This window comes from Brachyhypopomus gauderio, chromosome 20 (genome assembly GCF_052324685.1).
Source record: "Brachyhypopomus gauderio isolate BG-103 chromosome 20, BGAUD_0.2, whole genome shotgun sequence".
Classification (NCBI taxonomy): Eukaryota; Metazoa; Chordata; class Actinopteri; order Gymnotiformes; family Hypopomidae; genus Brachyhypopomus; species Brachyhypopomus gauderio.
Window position 1 is genome coordinate 2,027,311 of NC_135230.1, and position 21,765 is coordinate 2,049,075.

At 47.0% G+C, this 21,765-nt stretch overlaps 1 protein-coding gene across 1 annotated transcript in view; it reads left to right on the forward strand.

Moving 5' to 3' along the window:
- The first annotated feature begins 953 nt into the window (after positions 1-953).
- Positions 954-21,765, forward strand: part of LOC143484591 (uncharacterized) — a 32,756-nt gene continuing 11,944 nt past the window's right edge. The window contains exons 1-7 of the mRNA XM_076983401.1: positions 954-1,006; positions 10,409-11,045; positions 11,297-11,310; positions 11,474-12,985; positions 14,261-15,908; positions 17,294-17,331; positions 18,098-21,506. Of these exons, the coding sequence (XP_076839516.1) occupies positions 954-1,006; positions 10,409-11,045; positions 11,297-11,310; positions 11,474-12,985; positions 14,261-15,908; positions 17,294-17,331; positions 18,098-21,506 (7,311 nt within the window). The remainder of the gene's footprint in view (positions 1,007-10,408; positions 11,046-11,296; positions 11,311-11,473; positions 12,986-14,260; positions 15,909-17,293; positions 17,332-18,097; positions 21,507-21,765) is intronic.

Sequence of the window (21,765 nt, forward strand, 5' to 3'; positions counted from 1 at the left end):
CCAGAAACGTCGCCTGCCTCTGCTGACAGACATCTAAAGACTCTTGGGTGACTCTGCGTATCGGCCACTCGCTTAAAATCATCCCGACGAGCTCCGAATCGCCATTTGTTGAAATTAAGATGGTTCATAACTTTTGTTTAAAAATTATGTTGAGTGAAATACTAGCCGACATCCAGCTAGACAGCTCTATATTACTAGTTCAGAATACTGTTTAGCGATAACGTCGAATTAAGATTATAGGAGGGTACGTGAATCTACAGTGGTAGACCGTTAACGACAGCACTAAATTTAAAGGGTTTATTATTATAGATGTATGGTTATCAGTGAATGTTCCTACACGCCATCAGCGTCATTTAAACCTCTGCGAGCGAATGGCATCGCATTTAGTATTTGTGCAATTTGTAGTATATTTCGCTTTGTATTGGTTTATATTGTTAGTCTAGATTGTCAGCCGAGCGGCTCCCGACATAATCGTTAAACAGCATCCTGAACTCGTAGTTTGGAGCTGTCGGTCAGCTCCGAATCGTTCACCCAACATAAATTAACAAACAAAAAATATAAACCATCTTCATTTCCACGAATCCTACAAATGCGATGCCACTCGCTCGCAGTGGTTTAAATGACGCTGATGGCGTGATGAACGTTCACTGATGAACAATCTGTAATAAATCTGTTTTATGTTGTGACGTGGGGGTGAAGTGTTATAAGTGGGAGGACACTTGCTGAGAAGAGCATTTTATATAAGGGGTTTCACATTTAACATTACGTTAATATAATAGAAGACACACGGACAGCACGATCATGATGAGGCATGACTAAACTAGACGACACCACAAACCACTACAGCGACACAACACGGATTGTAAGTGACAGCCTTATATTTATTTATTTGTTTATTATTGAATATTTGCTTATTCTGCTACCTCCTGTTATCGCTGAACTAAACTTTCGGCATGAGACTTTCAGTGCGAGCGCTTCAGCGCGAGTTCTTCTGTGCGCGTTCGATGTACGTTGCTCCAGAGTTTGAAAAAACACAAGAACAAACTAATGACTTGTTATATTCCTTGTTGACACTTGTGGAAGATATTTTACTGCAGTTGGCTTCGTTTTTTTGTGTTGTTGTATGTCAAATGTAAAACAAAGTTCAAACTTAGCGCCCTTGGAAGCAGAAGGAGGTAGGAAGAAAAATTGTATTAATCCAAAAGAGTGATTTATTTAATTTAAAACGAAGGGAGATGTGATTGTTGTTTTGTTTTCAGTAAGAGCTGCGGCTCATAACATAAAGTTGAGTTCATGTGCAAGTTTGCTAGGAGTGACGCATTTAAAGTTTGGACCCTGTTCTACACATTATCTGTGAGGTATGGTGTTAGGGCATTTGTGTTTATTTTTTCTTTTTTGCCACATTTTGTAGTTTTCACGGTGTCAAATGTCGGTGGCGAAAGGAGGAGAGAATAAAGATACACCAGTCGAAGCTCCGAGCATTGTTTGTGTGATTAATCCAAGTGGTCCGCTACACGGATGACTAAAGCGAACATACCAGAGAACGAGTACAGATAAACACGAAAACACTCAAACTTACCCATGCACAGTGGCGTGCACAATTAGACCCCAACTTTGCCCTTTATCAACGAAAGTGCCCTTTTGAAACTTCGTTTTTTATTATTATCATTTTACTGAGGTCGGTTTGAAATGATCTTTTGAAAACCTGAGCAATTAAAAACAATGCCCTGAAATGCGCCACCACCTCGCACACACCCGACCTCTCTCTTCCTTTAACATCAGATGCGCTGCAGCAGCAGTTCAGTTCAGCGAGTGGAAGGAAGCGTCTTCAGCACAGCACACATGCTCACAGATAGACTTCTTCTCCCGTCCCCACCAGCCAGGTCACATACACATCAAGTCAAATCGTACCGTTTGCCCCCTAAGCCCAACGTGAAATCATTTTGTTGTGCAGTAAAATGTCTCATACAGCACCAAACTACTAAGCATTTTTAGCCGATGGTCACCTGATAAACTAGTCGCACTAGCCCAAATCAGTGATAGATAACGTGAGGACGACCACATACAAATAATTAAGGTAGAGTTTTCAAATCTATGTGTTAAGCTGAACGTTTTCTGTTGTATAGGTTTTGATAGGCAACATAAATTAACACATTCGTTTGTGAAAGAAGAAACGGGAAGTTCCCCATTACCTGTGAAAAATGTCCATCTGCATTCATGTAATGACAACATTCAGTAGCCTATAACTCCTTCTCCTACTTTACGGTCTTTTACTGTCTTAATTGTAGGCTTATATTAATTTACTAATTGCAAAATATATGCAACAATGCCTGCAGACAGTGGAGGGTAAACAGAAGTTAACTGAAGGACAATGACTATAGTTAATATTGGATATGGATTTTATCAGTTGGCGGTGTGACTTTTTCCATTGAAAACTCACGTTTAGAGAATGTTACTAATAAAAGTCAAATTTCATTCAACATGCGCTTGTAATTTTTTTTATAATGAATTGTTCCACGTGCGCTAAAAAGTGCCCCCCCTTCCCCCCAGCACTTGCCCCCCAAAATGTCTGTGCACGCCACTGCCCATGCACACACCACATACTCTCATACAGAACACATACTCTTTAATGATAATGTCGAATTTAGATTAGTGGTAGACAATGAGTGGCAGTAGCCGCTCGGTGGTTGATGGCTGATGCTGCGGTGTTACGTGAACTGTGGATTTTGGGGAGGTTGTTTTCTCTTTCGGTTAATTTTGGTTTAACAGGTGGATTGCCTCGGTACGGGTGGATTCTGTCGGCCAATCGAAGATCGTGATTTGGATGAGGGGGAGGATATTCGGCTTCATAATCTGCATGACGGAGTTGCTGGAAGTTGCCGGGAGGCGACGCGAGCATTTATTGCCTTTACGGTTATGTGTGTGACTTTTGAGAAACTGTAGCTCATGATTCTCATGTGAGAGGTGAGGGTTTGAGCGATAGCTTTTGTCATGATTTGTCATGAATAGCGTTGTGAAAATCGCCACCATGGAGTAAGAACGTAGTAGCATGTGCACAATTATATAGACACCCATGCAGGGATGTTTTATAAGAAACACCAGTATAGAGGCGGGCACCGTGTATGTATATTTGTTTGAGATTATCGTCGTAGATATATTTTCTTTATTTATGTTAGTAAGGTGTGAGTCTTGCTTTGTTAACTTAGTGTAGTATATTTTGTTTGTTTCTTTTCTTTGGTGCCGTCTACTGCTCCTTTCCTTGGTTGGTTTATGGTCAATCGTGTATTTTTGTACGTACGTGTCTGTTCAGTGTTTTGCTGCGTAGAAAAGGCTCTTCTACCCATTACCACTCTGCAGTAAAGAGTTTTCTTACGTATCCGTCTGGTTTTCGCGTTCTTCTTTAATTTCATCTTGTCCACTATGCACATGCTACTACCCCACACCCCAAACCTAGACCCATGACATCGTGGGGTCGTAACAGACGTAATCTAGACTAACAATATAAACCAATACAAAGCGAAATATACTACAAATTGCACAAATACTAAATGCGATGCCATTCGCTCGCAGAGGTTTAAATGACGCTGATGGCGTGTAGGAACATTCACTGATAACCATACATCTATAATAATAAACCCTTTAAATTTAGTGCTGTCGTTAACGGTCTACCACTGTAGATTCACGTACCCTCCTATAATCTTAATTCGACGTTATCGCTAAACAGTATTCTGAACTAGTAATATAGAGCTGTCTAGCTGGATGTCGGCTCTTATTTCACTCAACATAATTTTTAAACAAAAGTTATGAACCATCTTCATTTCAACAAATGGCGATTCGGAGCTCGTCGGGATGATTTTAAGCGAGTGGCCGATACGCAGAGTCACCCAAGAGTCTTTAGATGTCCGTCAGCAGAGGCAGGCGGCGTTTCTGGACAACGGAGACCACAGTCACGCAGCACTGGCCACACTAAGTGCCACGATTATGTGGCAGCTGCCACAAGGTGCCATTTCTGGGTGGCACAGTGGTCACTTTCGTGCTGTTTACATGCTACTTACACGCCAAACAGGGACCGCACTCTTACAGGAAATTTAGCAGAAAGACGCGCCTCTTAATGACCTCTGATATGTTTTGTGATTGGCCAGATGCAGTTCGATTAGCTCTGAGTTTGTTTGTTCATCCTACGTATCCCGGATGAAACGCATTTCAACCTGAACCTGAATTTCAACCCGAACCTGAATTACGACCCGAACCTGAATTTTGACCCGAACCTGAATTGCGACCCGAACCTGAATTTCGACCTGAACCTGAATTTTAACTCGAATTTTTGCATACCTGCGAGGATTTTACAGACTGTTTTTTCAAGTGATAATGATTTCAGGTTCAGGTTCTGGTGACACTATAATAGCTCCATAACCAGGGACATAAATTGCGAGCTGCGCAGTGTCAGTGACGTCTGTGCTCTCATCAAGAGCGACAGAGTATGCATGGAAATGTTTAGCTTTCTCACGCAGTTGATCATAGATGCTACCTGACAGGTCAGAAATGCACTCTGCCACTGTGTTGGCTGATGTTACTAAACTGACCCTTCTTTTCTGGACAGACTATACTTGCAGCATTTAACATGCACTTTTTGATGAACTCGCCATCTTTGAATGGCTTTCCAGCCTTAGCAATCACCTCACTCATCACGTAGCTTACTTCGACAGCAGCATCACTCTCTTTGCTTGCCTTCTTGAAAAAATCTTGTTGCCACAGTAGACATGTTTTAAGTTTGGCGGCACGGCACTTTCTCTCTTCTCCCTGATATTTTGCATATTCCTCAGCATGTTTAGTTGTGTAATGACATCTGATGTTCTCCTTGTGACATCTCCTTGTACACAGCAACTTTATCTGTGCATGTTAGCAACTTTATCTGTCTCCCACTTCTCCTGATATTGTCTGTGCTCATCGCTAACCTTACTTTTCACAGTAGGTTTTGAGAAAGGCATGACAAAAAAGTATTTCCATAGCAGGGTGCCAACATAAGCTTTCCCTCCACTCCTGAATCACTTTGCAATTGACGAACGTTGCTAATTCGCATTGAGCTATGTAGAGGTGTATTCAACTAAGGATTTTCATAGTCGAATCTGATTCGTCAGATTTTCCCTTTAGTCGACTAATAGTCGAATCAAGGTTTTTTTAAGAGCACCTTAAACGGGATCTCGTTCTCATTCAGGACTTTTTTCCACTTCAAAGTAAAAACCTAAAACACTCAGATAAATGAATAAACATGGTAGGTTGGCTTTATTCAGCTTTTATTTATTACTTATTTATTTTTTAATGAAACGTTAGAGAACATTAACCGTCAGTGCGCATATCGAACTGGCACTGTGCAAAATGTCAAAAATATTTTAAGGAAAAGGTTCAAGTAACGGGGTTTAAAAAGCAAACAACAAAACATTTTTATAGGCTTACTTGCCGAGACGCACCGCGACAAGACGACACACCGAAACGGCTGAACTGTTTTTTTCACCTTATGCGTTTTATATGGTATGCCATGTTGGTTGTTGTCGTAAGACGTTGATGACAAAACTTGCACTTTACTTTGTTTGATTCATCTTTATCTTTTTCAAAATACTTTTGAAGTTTTTTTAGTAGCCGTCTGTAGCATGTTCAGCTCCGCTCATTTGGATTGTGCAACTGCAGGGTGTGATTTATTAATGTGTAGTAAGGAAGATGCCTATTGTTAATGCGCACACATCATTTAAAACTATTTAATAACAGAAATTAGGATCATTTTATTTGACAAAAGGCTATATATAATGATAATCACACTATGACTTTCATAGTCGACTAGGGGGTATAGTCGACTTTAGTCGAATCAGCGACTATTGCAGGTCACCCCTAGAGCTATGGTGGCCCACAAGCGATAAAAATACTAAATGCGCACTAGCACTTTTCTTTCAAGTAGTGGGTCACAAAATATTGTTTGGCCCATGGGCCGCGAGTTTGAGACCTCTAGTTTATGGGGACAGTAGACTGTAGCGATGATGGTAGGAGAGGGTCCAGGCAGTTCACACACTAGACATTCCAGTGAACTGTAAGCAGGCACAGATACCAAGAGGACTTTCCAATTCTTGTGGTGAAGTTTCTGGAGACCAGTCCTTAAGGATGGTATTGGCTCTCCTAAGACAGTAAGGACTGTGAAGATCCTCCAATGTTATATTAGTGACTCTCTGGAGCTATTTCCTTTATCTCAGGTTGAAAATGACAGCATTTACATCAGAGCAGAATTTTGATCTCTGGGCCCCGCAGATGAGGTTGCTTCATTTTCTGAGGTGCTAAAAATATTGGCCATGACTGTATAAGCGCTTCACTCCTGCAACTAGACATTGTGTCTGATAAATCAAAATCAGCATCTCTAAATGTATGACAGCCATTCCATTCCAGTAGTTAAATTCCAACACAAGTACAACTCATTCTACTTAATGTGCTTCTGATTAGGTGATCTCCTGAACAAATTCTTATTTATGGAGGAATGGCATTTGCTGAATGGCAAAAAGTGTTGGGAATAGCTCAAAAGTAATTGGAATAAAAAATATCTATTAACCATGTCAAAGGAGTTGAAAAGAAAGGTTTTGAGTGAGGAAACGAAGGGCTCAATTCTGGCTTTACTGGCAGAGGGATACAGTGAGCATCATGTTGCTTCCATTCATAAAATTTCCAAGATGGCAGTTCATTACAACAAGGTCAAGCAGCAGACATTGTGGACAACAAAACTACAAACCAGTAGAGGGCGAAATTGACTCTCCATTGACTTGGATGACCGTCACCTTATTCGAATTTCAGTCAGCATCCGCAGGATGACATCAAGTGACCTACAAAAAGAAAGACAAATGGCAGCTGGGGTGAAGTGCACAGCAAGAACACTGCATAGCAGGCTTCTAGAGGCATGGCTCAAGTCATGTAAAGCTATAAAATGCCTTTCATCAATGAGAAGCAAAGGAGAGTCCAATCTGAGTCCAATTTTCAACTTTGCCCAACACCTGGTCATCTAATGGTTAGATGGAGACCTGGAGAGATGTACAAGCCACAGTGTCTTGCAGCCACTGTAAAATTTGGTGGAGAATCAATCATCTAGGAATGCTTCAGCAAAGCTGAATTTGATGTACTGTATGAATCAAGCGACATACAAGGTTATTCTGAAAAACACTTGCTTCCTTGTGCTCCTTGTGCTCTGGCAATGTTCATCAACTCTGAGGACTGGTTTTTCCAACAGGACAATGCTCCAGGCCACAGTGCCAGATTCATGAATGTGTGGATGAAGGACCACCAGATTAAGGCCCTGTCATGGCCAACCCAATCTCCACACCTGAACCCCATTGAAAAACTTAGTCCATGTGTGCATGTACCTCATTTCAAGTCAAGTAAAATATATTTATTTGCCGCTATTTACAACACATGTTGTCGTAAAGCAGCTTTACAATTGTATGGGTCCAGATCTCTAATTAGCAAGCCAGAAGCAACAGTGGCTAGGAAAAAATCCTTATGATGGTGGGGATTAGGAAGAAACCTCAAGAGGACCAAAACTCAAAAGGGAACTCATGCTCCATTGGGCAGCCCGCTAGCAAAAGTCCGTATTTGTAGTCCAAATGTAGTTCTATAGTTATATTTGTAGTTTTAATTCCCAGGCCAAGTAGTCACAGTCCCTTCAGTGCAGATGGTGAGCCTCTGGTAGGAGTTGGCATCAGCATGTCCTCTTGTAGCAATGGCACATCCACTGGCAAGCCAGACCATCTCCTAGGGGCTTGTATGGAATCATCTTTGGTAGAGGCATGCAAAAAAGATATACAATACAGGTTGAGTATGTGGACATCAATTTAAATAACTTGATTTAAACATACGTAGCTCACGTGCCAGTGATTAGCATGTGGCTCCAGCAGGAGGGAGGGGATGGTTTTAGAGGTGACCATAGTCATGAGAGCTCACTGGGACATTGCTTTCAAGCCATGTGATTCCTTGAAATGGCTGGATGACAGCAGCAACATCTCAGATTACGAGTAGTCTCAATGTCTGGGGGCCCCCGAGCCCCACACCATCACAATTGGAATATTAAATGAAGGCTTGATTAAATAGGTGAGTCTTAAGTCTAGATTTAGAGATTAGAACTGTGTCAGAATCTCGGATCGGAGCTGGAAGGCTAGTCCATAGGAGAAAGCTCTGCCTCGGGCTGTAGTCTTACAAATTTTTGAATTTTTGGAACTGAGAGAAATCCTGCATTTTTGGAGCGCAAAAGGCGAGATGAGTTATAGTATGCAATAAGTTCACTCAGCTGTTGTGGAGCAAGACCATTTAAACGCCTTATAGGTCAACAAAATAATTTTAATTTCCATTTGATATTTAATCGGAAGCCAGTGTAATGCAGAGTAGAACTAATATGATCGAACTTTCTAGCCTTAGATAGGACTCTAGCTGCAGCATTTTGTACAAGTTGTAATTTCTTCATGGACTGTTTAGAACATCCAATTAGAAGACCATTACAGTAGTCCAATCTTGATGAGACAAAAGCATCCCTGCATGCCCAGTTTCTCTGCATCAGCCAATGAAAGTGTCTAAGCTTGGCGATATTATGTAAATGTAAAAAGGCAGCCTGAGTGACATTGCATATGTGTGTGTCAAATGAAAGATGCGAATCAATAATGACATCTATGCTTTTTGCTGTAGATTTAGGTGTTACTGAAAAGCCATCTAGAGTAAGAGGAATATCAGGCCAATTGCTTCTAGCAGCTTTGGGTCCAAGAATCAACACCTCATCCTTATTGGAAATTAGTAGAAGAAAATTAGATGCCATCCAGTTTTTTATGTCCTGGACACAGTTGTCAATTTTGAGAGTAGTATTAATATCATCCGGATTAGAAGATATACACAACTTAGTATCACATGCGTAGCAATGGAAGCTAATACCATGCCTACGAATGATTGTGCGCAGCAGTAGCATATATAATGAGAACAATATGGGGCCCAATACAGATCCTTGAGGGACACCATATTTTACCTTTGTACATTCTGAACATTCATTATTTACAAGTACAAACTGGTAGCGATCTGTCAGGTACAATCTGAACCAAGAGAGTGCTTGACCTCTTATGCAAATGAGCGTCTCCAACCTATTTAGTAGAATGTTGTGATCAAAGGTGTCAATAGCAGCACAAAGGTCTAACAGTAAGAAATGTGTCCTTTATCAGAGGATATTAAGAGATCATTTAGTACTTTTGTCTGTATCTTGTCTTATCAATGTCTCATTCCTAGTACTCTAAACCTAGACTGTTTATACTTTGCAATGTTCTATGTTATATGTCACATTTACAATAAAACATATTCTGTTAAAGCTTGATCGTGCTTTATAGATAAAATTTATTATGAGATGTTCAAACTTATTCTCCACTGCAGGTTTCAGTCTTTGATTACATTAATGAAAAATTTTAATTTGTGACGTACTTCATCATTTGTAACCTCAAAATCACTAGGACACAGAATGCTAAGAAAGATTTAATGTATTATTTTTTTCATTTTTGACAATAATTTTAAAGACAACCTTAAAAAATCATTTTGGATGTTTTAGAACAAGTGAACAATGATGTGGTGAAACTGCTAAAGAAACAATGAGGTCAAAAATCATCACGTGTGGAGCACTCGTCCTTTCTGCTCTCTGCATAGGTAGGACACACATCTGCTAATATAAGAAACATCATTACAATTTTAGACTGAGTGTCATATGTCAAATAACAAATTTTAATATGTTTAAAATTTGTACCCCAATCACAGTATCATGCAGTACAGAAAGGTGCGTATATCTTTTAATATTTCATAATATATTATTAATAATATTTTAATAAGTAATATCAATAGAAAATAAACATACGAAATATTGTCACAGTGGTGTAACATTGTGCAACACAATTTCAACATACTCTGTTGTTCCTACAAGCTCAACCAGTATCAACAGCCCCCCAACATCCTCTACTGTTGATATGACTAATGGCAAAATAACAACAACTAGCAACACCCCTGCAACTGCTACTACCACTACCACCACCCCATTATCATCCTCTGCTGCTCCTACCACTACTAGCACTACTCCAACTACTACCACCACCAAATCCACAACCTCTCCTGCTACTACCACTATGAGAACCACACCTACGACTACCACAACCCCATCAACAACCTCTACTGCTACTACCACGCCCAGCACTACTCCAACCACTACTACCACCCCATCAACAACCCCTACTGCTACTACCACTCCAAGCACTACTCCTACCACTACCACCCCATCAACAACCTCTACTGCTACTACCACTCCAAGCACTACTCCTACCACTACCACCACCCCATCAACAACTCCTACTGCTACTACCACTCCCAGCACTACTCCTACCACTACTACCACCCCATCAACAACCCCTACTGCTACTACCACTCCCAGCACTACTCCAACCACCACCACCACCCCATCAACAACCCCTACTGCTACTACCACTTCCAGCACAACTCCAACCACCACCACCACCCCATCAACAACCCCTACTGCTACTACCACTCCCAGCACTACTATCACTACCACCACCCCATCAACAACCCCTACTGCTACTATCACTCCCAGCACAACTCCAACCACAACCACCACCCCATCAACAACCCCTACTGCTACTACCACTCCTAGCACTATTCCTACCACTACCACCACCCCATCAACAACCCCTACTGCTACTACCACTCCCAGCACTACTATCACTACCACCACCCCATCAACAACCCCTACCGCTACTACCACTTCCAGCACAACTCCAACCACCACCACCACCCCATCAACAACTCCTACTGCTACTACCACTCCCAGCACTACTCCTACCACTACTACCACCCCATCAACAACCCCTACTGCTACTACCACTCCCAGCACTACTCCTACCACAACCACCACCCCAACAACAACCCCTACTGCTACTACCACTCCTAGCACTATTCCTACCACAACCACCACCCCAACAACAACCCCTACTGCTACTACCACTCCCAGAACTACTCCTACCACTACCACCACCCCATCAACAACCCCTACTGCTACTACCACTCCCAGCACTACTATCACTACCACCACCCCATCAACAACCCCTACTGCTACTACCATTCCCAGCACTACTATCACTACCACCACCCCATCAACAACCCCTACTGCTACTACCACTCCCAGCACTACTCCTACCACTACCACCACCACATCAACAACCTCTAGTGCTACTACCACTCCCAGCACTACTCCTACCAGTACCACCCCAGCAACAACCTCTACTGCTACTACCACTTCCATCACTACTCCTACCACTACCACCACCCCATCAACAACCCCTACTGCTACTATCACTCCAAGCACTACTCCTACCACTACCACCACCCCATCAACAACCCCTACTGCTACTACCACTCCCAGCACTACTCCTACCACTACCACCACCCCATCAACAACCCCTACTGCTACTACCACTCCCAGCACTACTCCTACCACTACTACCACCCCACCAACAACCCCTACTGCTACTACCACTCCCAGCACTACTCCTACCACTACTACCACCCCATCAACAACCTCTACTGCTACTACCACTCCAAGCACTACTCCTACCACTACCACCACCCCATCAACAACCCCTACTGCTACTACCACTCCCAGCACTACTCCTACCACTACCACCACCCCATCAACAACCTCTACTGCTACTACCACTCCAAGCACTACTCCTACCACTACCACCACCCCATCAACAACCCCTACTGCTACTACCACTCCCAGCACTACTATCACTACCACCACCCCATCAACAACCCCTACTGCTACTACCACTCCCAGCACTACTCCTACCACTACCACCCCTTCAACAACCTCTAGTGCTACTACCACTCCCAGCACTACTCCTACCACTACTACCACCCCAACAACAACCCCTACTGCTACTACCACTCCCAGCACTACTCCTACCACTACTACCACCCCATCAACAACCTCTACTGCTACTACCACTCCAAGCACTACTCCTACCACTACCACCACCCCATCAACAACCCCTACTGCTACTACCACTCCCAGCACTACTATCACTACCACCACCCCATCAACAACCCCTACCGCTACTACCACTTCCAGCACAACTCCAACCACCACCACCACCCCATCAACAACCCCTACTGCTACTACCACTCCCAGCACTACTCCTACCACTACTACCACCCCATCAACAACCCCTACTGCTACTACCACTCCCAGCACTACTCCTACCACAACCACCACCCCAACAACAACCCCTACTGCTACTACCACTCCTAGCACTATTCCTACCACAACCAGCACCCCAACAACAACCCCTACTGCTACTACCACTCCCAGAACTACTCCTACCACTACCACCACCCCATCAACAACCCCTACTGCTACTACCACTCCCAGCACTACTATCACTACCACCACCCCATCAACAACCCCTACTGCTACTACCACTCCCAGCACTACTCCTACCACTACCACCCCATCAACAACTTCTACTGCTTCTATCACTCCCAGCACAACTCCAACCACAACCACCACCCCATCAACAACCCCTACTGCTACTACCGCTCCTAGCACTACTCCTACCACTACCACCACCCCATCAACAACCTCTACTGCTACTACCACTCCCAGCACTACTCCTACCACTACCACCACCCCATCAACAACCCCTACTGCTACTACCACTCCCAGCACTACTCCTACCACTACCACCACCCCATCAACAACCTCTACTGCTACTACCACTCTAAGCACTACTCCTACCACTACTACCACCCCATCAACAACCTCTACTGCTACTACCACTCCAAGCACTACTCCCACCACTACCACCACCCCATCAACAACCCCTACTGCTACTACCACTCCCAGCACTACTCCTACCACTACCACCACCCCATCAACAACCCCTACTGCTACTACCACTTACAGCACAACTCCAACCACCACCACCACCCCATCAACAACCCCTACTGCTACTACCACTCCCAGCACTACTATCACTACAACCACCCCATCAACAACCCCTACTGCTAATACCACTCCCAGCACTACTCCTACGACTACCACCCCTTCAACAACCTCTAGTGCTACTACCACTCCCAGCACTACTCCTACCACTACTACCACCCCAACAACAACCCCTACTGCTACTACCACTCCCAGCACTACTCCTACCACTACCACCACTCCATCAACAACCTCTACTGCTACTACCACTCCCAGCACTACTCCTACCACTACCACCACCCCATCAACAACCCCTACTGCTACTATCACTCCAAGCACTACTCCTACCACTACCACCACCCCATCAACAACCCCTACTGCTACTACCACTCCCAGCACTACTCCTACCACTACCACCACCCCATCAACAACCTCTACTGCTACTACCACTCCCAGCACTACTCCTACCACTACCACCACCCCATCAACAACCTCTACTGCTACTACCATCCCCGGCAAAATCAAAACACCTTTTACATCGTCTACTGCTACCACCACTATCAGCACTACTCCTACCACTACCACCACCCCATCAACAACCCCTACTGCTACTACCACTCTAAGCACAACTCCTACCACTACCACCACCCCATCAACAACCTCTACTTCTACAACCACTATAAGCACAACTCCTACCACTACCACCACCCCATCAACAACCCCTACTGCTACTACCACTCCAAGCACTACTCCTACCACTACCACCACCCCATCAACAACCCCTAAAGCTACTACCACTCCCAGCACAACTCCAACAACCACCACCACCCCATCAACAACCTCTAGTGCTACTACCACTCCCAGCACTACTCCTACGACTACCACCACTTCAACAACTTCTAGTGCTACTACCACTCCCAGCACTACTCCAACCACTACCACTACCCCATCAAAAACCCCTACTGCTACTACCACTCCCAGCACTACTCCTACCACTACCACCACCCCATCAACAACCTCTAGTGCTACTACCACTCCCAGCACTACTCCTACCAGTACCACCCCAGCAACAACCTCTACTGCTACTACCACTCCCATCACTACTCCTACCACTACCACCACCCCATCAACAACCCCTACTGCTACTACCACTCCAAGCACTACTCCTACCACTACCACCACCCCATCAACAACCCCTACTGCTTCTACCACTCCCAGCACTACTTCTACCACTACCACCACCCAATCAACAACCCCTACTACTACTACCACTCCCAGCACTACTCCTACCACAACCACCACCCCAACAACAACCCTTACTGCTACTACCACTCCTAGCACTATTCCTACCACTACCACCACCCCATCAACAACCCCTACTGCTACTACCACTCCCAGCACTACTATCACTACCACCACGCCATCAACAACCCCTACTGCTACTACCACTCCCAGCACTACTCCTACCACTACCACTACCACATCAACAACCCCTACTGCTACTACCACTCCCAGCACTACTCCTACCACTACCACCACCCCATCAACAACCTCTACTGCTACTACCACTCCAAGCACTACTCCTACCACTACCACCACCCCATCAACAACCCCTACTGCTACTACCACTTCCAGCACAACTCCAACCACCACAACCACCCCATCAACAACCCCTACTGCTACTACCACTCCCAGCACTACTCCTACCACAACCACCACCCCAACAACAACAACCCCTACTGCTACTACCACTCCTAGCACTATTCCTACCACAACCACCACACCAACAACATCCCCTACTGCTACTACCACTTCCAGCACTACTCCTACCACTACCACCACCCCATCAATAACCTCTACTGCTACTACCACTCCCAGCACTACTCCTACCACTACCACCACCCCATCAACAACCCCTACTGCTACTACCACTCCCAGCACTACTCCTACCACTACCACCACCCCATCAACAACCCCTACTGCTACTACCACTCCCAGCACTACTATCACTACCACCACCCCATCAACAACCCCTACTGCTACTACCACTCCCAGCACTACTCCTACCACTACCACCCCATCAACAACTTCTACTGCTACTATCACTCCCAGCACAACTTCAACCACAACCACCACCCCATCAACAACCCCTACTGCTACTACCGCTCCTAGCACTACTCCTACCACTACCACCACCCCATCAACAACCTCTACTGCTACTACCACTCCCAGCACTACTCCTACCACTACCACCACCCCATCAACAACCCCTACTGCTACTACCACTCCCAGCACTACTCCTACCACTACCACCACCCCATCAACAACCTCTACTGCTACTACCACTCCAAGCACTACTCCTACCACTACTACCACCCCATCAACAACCTCTACTGCTACTACCACTCCAAGCACTACTCCCACCACTACCACCACCCCATCAACAACCCCTACTGCTACTACCACTCCCAGCACTACTCCTACCACTACCACCACCCCATCAACAACCCCTACTGCTACTACCACTTCCAGCACAACTCCAACCACCACCACCACCCCATCAACAACCCCTACTGCTACTACCACTCCCAGCACTACTCCTACCACTACTACCACCCCATCAACAACCCCTACTGCTACTACCACTCCCAGCACTACTCCTACCACAACCACCACCCCAACAACAACCCCTACTGCTACTACCACTCCTAGCACTATTCCTACCACAACCAGCACCCCAACAACAACCCCTACTGCTACTACCACTCCCAGAACTACTCCTACCACTACCACCACCCCATCAACAACCCCTACTGCTACTACCACTCCCAGCACTACTATCACTACCACCACCCCATCAACAACCCCTACTGCTACTACCACTCCCAGCACTACTCCTACCACTACCACCCCATCAACAACTTCTACTGCTACTATCACTCCCAGCACAACTCCAACCACAACCACCACCCCATCAACAACCTCTACTGCTACTACCACTCCAAGCACTACTCCCACCACTACCACCACCCCATCAACAACCCCTACTGCTACTACCACTCCCAGCACTACTCCTACCACTACCACCACCCCATCAACAACCCCTACTGCTACTACCACTTCCAGCACAACTCCAACCACCACCACCACCCCATCAACAACCCCTACTGCTACTACCACTCCCAGCACTACTCCTACCACTACTACCACCCCATCAACAACCCCTACTGCTACTACCACTCCCAGCACTACTCCTACCACAACCACCACCCCAACAACAACCCCTACTGCTACTACCACTCCTAGCACTATTCCTACCACAACCAGCACCCCAACAACAACCCCTACTGCTACTACCACTCCCAGAACTACTCCTACCACTACCACCACCCCATCAACAACCCCTACTGCTACTACCACTCCCAGCACTACTATCACTACCACCACCCCATCAACAACCCCTACTGCTACTACCACTCCCAGCACTACTCCTACCACTACCACCCCATCAACAACTTCTACTGCTACTATCACTCCCAGCACAACTCCAACCACAACCACCACCCCATCAACAACCCCTACTGCTACTACCGCTCCTAGCACTACTCCTACCACTACCACCACCCCATCAACAACCTCTACTGCTACTACCACTCCCAGCACTACTCCTACCACTACCACCACCCCATCAACAACCCCTACTGCTACTACCACTCCCAGCACTACTCCTACCACTACCACCACCCCATCAACAACCTCTACTGCTACTACCACTCTAAGCACTACTCCTACCACTACTACCACCCCATCAACAACCTCTACTGCTACTACCACTCCAAGCACTACTCCCACCACTACCACCACCCCATCAACAACCCCTACTGCAACTACCACTCCCAGCACTACTCCTACCACTACCACCACCCCATCAACAACCCCTACTGCTACTACCACTTACAGCACAACTCCAACCACCACCACCACCCCATCAACAACCCCTAGTGCTACTACCACTCCCAGCACTACTCCTACCACTACTACCACCCCACCAACAACCCCTACTGCTACTACCACTCCCAGCACTACTCCTACCACTACTACCACCCCATCAACAACCTCTACTGCTACTACCACTCCAAGCACTACTCCTACCACTACCACCACCCCATCCACAACCCCTACTGCTACTACCACTCCCAGCACTACTATCACTACAACCACCCCATCAACAACCCCTACTGCTACTACCACTCCCAGCACTACTCCTACGACTACCACCCCTTCAACAACCTCTAGTGCTACTACCACTCCCAGCACTACTCCTACCACTACTACCACCCCAACAACAACCCCTACTGCTACTACCACTCCCAGCACTACTCCTACCACTACCACCACTCCATCAACAACCTCTACTGCTACTACCACTCCTAGCACTATTCCTACCACAACCACCACCCCAACAACAACCCCTACTGCTACTACCACTCCCAGAACTACTCCTACCACTACCACCACCCCATCAACAACCTCTACTGCTACTACCACTCCCAGCACTACTCCTACCACTACCACCACCCCATCAACAACCTCTACTGCTACTACCACTCCCAGCACTACTCCTACCACTACCACCACCCCATCAACAACCTCTACTGCTACTACCATCCCCGGCAAAATCAAAACACCTTTTACATCGTCTACTGCTACCACCACTATCAGCACTACTCCTACCACTACCACCACCCCATCAACAACCCCTACTGCTACTACCACTCTAAGCACAACTCCTACCACTACCACCACCCCATCAACAACCTCTACTTCTACAACCACTATAAGCACAACTCCTACCACTACCACCACCCCATCAACAACCCCTACTGCTACTACCACTCCAAGCACTACTCCTACCACTACCACCACCCCATCAACAACCCCTAAAGCTACTACCACTCCCAGCACAACTCCAACAACCACCACCACCCCATCAACAACCTCTAGTGCTACTACCACTCCCAGCACTACTCCTACGACTACCACCACTTCAACAACTTCTAGTGCTACTACCACTCCCAGCACTACTCCAACCACTACCACTACCCCATCAAAAACCCCTACTGCTACTACCACTCCCAGCACTACTCCTACCACTACCACCACCCCATCAACAACCTCTAGTGCTACTACCACTCCCAGCACTACTCCTACCAGTACCACCCCAGCAACAACCTCTACTGCTACTACCACTCCCATCACTACTCCTACCACTACCACCACCCCATCAACAACCCCTACTGCTACTACCACTCCAAGCACTACTCCTACCACTACCACCACCCCATCAACAACCCCTACTGCTTCTACCACTCCCAGCACTACTTCTACCACTACCACCACCCAATCAACAACCCCTACTACTACTACCACTCCCAGCACTACTCCTACCACAACCACCACCCCAACAACAACCCTTACTGCTACTACCACTCCTAGCACTATTCCTACCACTACCACCACCCCATCAACAACCCCTACTGCTACTACCACTCCCAGCACTACTATCACTACCACCACGCCATCAACAACCCCTACTGCTACTACCACTCCCAGCACTACTCCTACCACTACCACTACCACATCAACAACCCCTACTGCTACTACCACTCCCAGCACTACTCCTACCACTACCACCACCCCATCAACAACCTCTACTGCTACTACCACTCCAAGCACTACTCCTACCACTACCACCACCCCATCAACAACCCCTACTGCTACTACCACTTCCAGCACAACTCCAACCACCACCACCACGCCATCAACAACCCCTACTGCTACTACCACTCCCAGCACTACTCCTACCACTACCACTACCACATCAACAACCCCTACTGCTACTACCACTCCCAGCACTATTCCTACCACAACCACCACACCAACAACAACCCCTACTGCTACTACCACTCCCAGCACTACTCCTACCACTACCACCACCCCATCAACAACCTCTACTGCTACTACCACTCCCAGCACTACGCCTACCACTACCACCACCCCATCAACAACCCCTACTGCTACTACCACTCCCAGCACTACTCCTACCACTACCACCACCCCATCAACAACCCCTACTGCTACTACCACTCCCAGCACTACTATCACTACCACCACCCCATCAACAACCCCTACTGCTACTACCACTCCCAGCACTACTCCTACCACTACCACCCCATCAACAACTTCTACTGCTACTATCACTCCCAGCACAACTCCAACCACAACCACCACCCCATCAACAACCCCTACTGCTACTACCGCTCCTAGCACTACTCCTACCACTACCACCACCCCATCAACAACCCCTACTGCTACTACCACTCCCAGCACTACTCCTACCACTACCACCACCCCATCAACAACACCTACTGCTACTACCATTCCCAGCACAACTCCAACAACCACCACCACCCCATCAACAACCTCTAGTGCTACTACCACTCCCAGCACTACTCCTACGACTACCACCACTTCAACTTCTAGTGCTACTACCACTCCCAGCACTACTCCTACCACTACCACTACCCCATCAACAACCCCTACTGCTACTACCACTCCCAGCACTACTCCTACCACTACCACCACCCTATCAACAACACCTACTGCTACTACCACTCCCAGCACTATTCCTACCACTACCACCACCCCATCAACAACCCCTACTGCTACTACCACTCCCAGCACTACTATCACTACCACCACCCCATCAACAACCCCTACTGCTACTACCACTCCCAGCACTACTCCTACCACTACCACCAGCCCATCAACAACCCCTACTGCTACTACCACTTCCAGCACAACTCCAACCACCACCACCACCCCATCAACAACCCCTACTGCTACTACCACTCCCAGCACTACTCCTACCACTACCACCACCCCATCAACAACCCCTACTGCTACTACCACTCCCAGCACTACTATCACTACCACCACCCCATCAACAACCCCTACTGCTACTACCACTCCCAGCACTACTATCACTACCACCACCCCATCAACAACCCCTACTGCTACTACCACTCCCAGCACTACTCCTACCACTACCACCCCATCAACAACTTCTACTGCTACTATCACTCCCAGCACAACTCCAACCACAACCACCACCCCATCAACCACCCCTACTGCTACTACTGCTCCTAGCACTACTCCTACCACTACCACCACCCCATCAACAACCTCTAGTGCTACTACCACTCCCAGCACTACTCCTACGACTACCACCACTTCAGCTTCTAGTGCTACTACCACTCCCAGCACTACTCCTACCACTACCAATACCCCATCAACAACCCCTACTGCTACTACCACTCCCAGCACTACTCCTACCACTACCACCACCCCATCAACAACACCTACTGCTACTACCACTCCCAGCACTATTCCTACCACTACCACCACCCCATCAACAACCCCTACTGCTACTACCACTCCCAGCACCACTATCACTACCACCACCCCATCAACAACCCCTACTGCTACTACCACTCCCAGCACTACTCCTACCACTACCACCACCCCATCAACAACCACTACTGCTACTACCACTTCCAGCACAACTCCAACCACCACCACCACCCCTTCAACAACCCCTACTGCTACTACCACTCCCAGCACTACTCCTACCACTACCACCACCCCATCAACAACCCCTACTGCTACTACCACTCCCAGCACTACTATCACTACCACCACCCCATCAACAACCCCTACTGCTACTACCACTCCCAGCACTACTCCTACCACTACCACCCCATCAACAACTTCTACTGCTACTATCACTCCCAGCACAACTCCAACCACAACCACCACCCCATCAACAACCCCTACTGCTACTACCACTCCCAGCACTACTATTACTACCACCACCCCATCAACAACCCCTACTGCTACTACCACTCCCAGCACTACTCCTACCACTACCACCACCCCATCAACAACCCCTACTGCTACTACCACTTCCAGCACAACTCCAACCACCACCACCACCCCATCAACAACCCTTACTGCTACTACCACTCCCAGCACTACTCCTACCACTACCACCACCCCATCAACAACCCCTACTGCTACTACCACTCCCAGCACTACTATCACTACCACCACCCCATCAACAACCCCTACTGCTACTACCACTCCCAGCACTACTATCACTACCACCACCCCATCAACAACCCCTACTGCTACTACCACTCCCAGCACTACTCCTACCACTACCACCCCATCAACAACTTCTACTGCTACTATCACTCCCAGCACAACTCCAACCACAACCACCACCCCATCAACCACCCCTACTGCTACTACTGCTCCTAGCACTACTCCTACCACTACCACCACCCCATCAACAACCTCTAGTGCTACTACCACTCCCAGCACTACTCCTACGACTACCACCACTTCAGCTTCTAGTGCTACTACCACTCCCAGCACTACTCCTACCACTACCACTACCCCATCAACAACCCCTACTGCTACTACCACTCCCAGCACTACTCCTACCACTACCACCACCCTATCAACAACACCTACTGCTACTACCACTCCCAGCACTATTCCTACCACTACCACCACCCCATCAACAACCCCTACTGCTACTACCACTCCCAGCACTACTATCACTACCACCACCCCATCAACAACACCTACTGCTACTACCATTC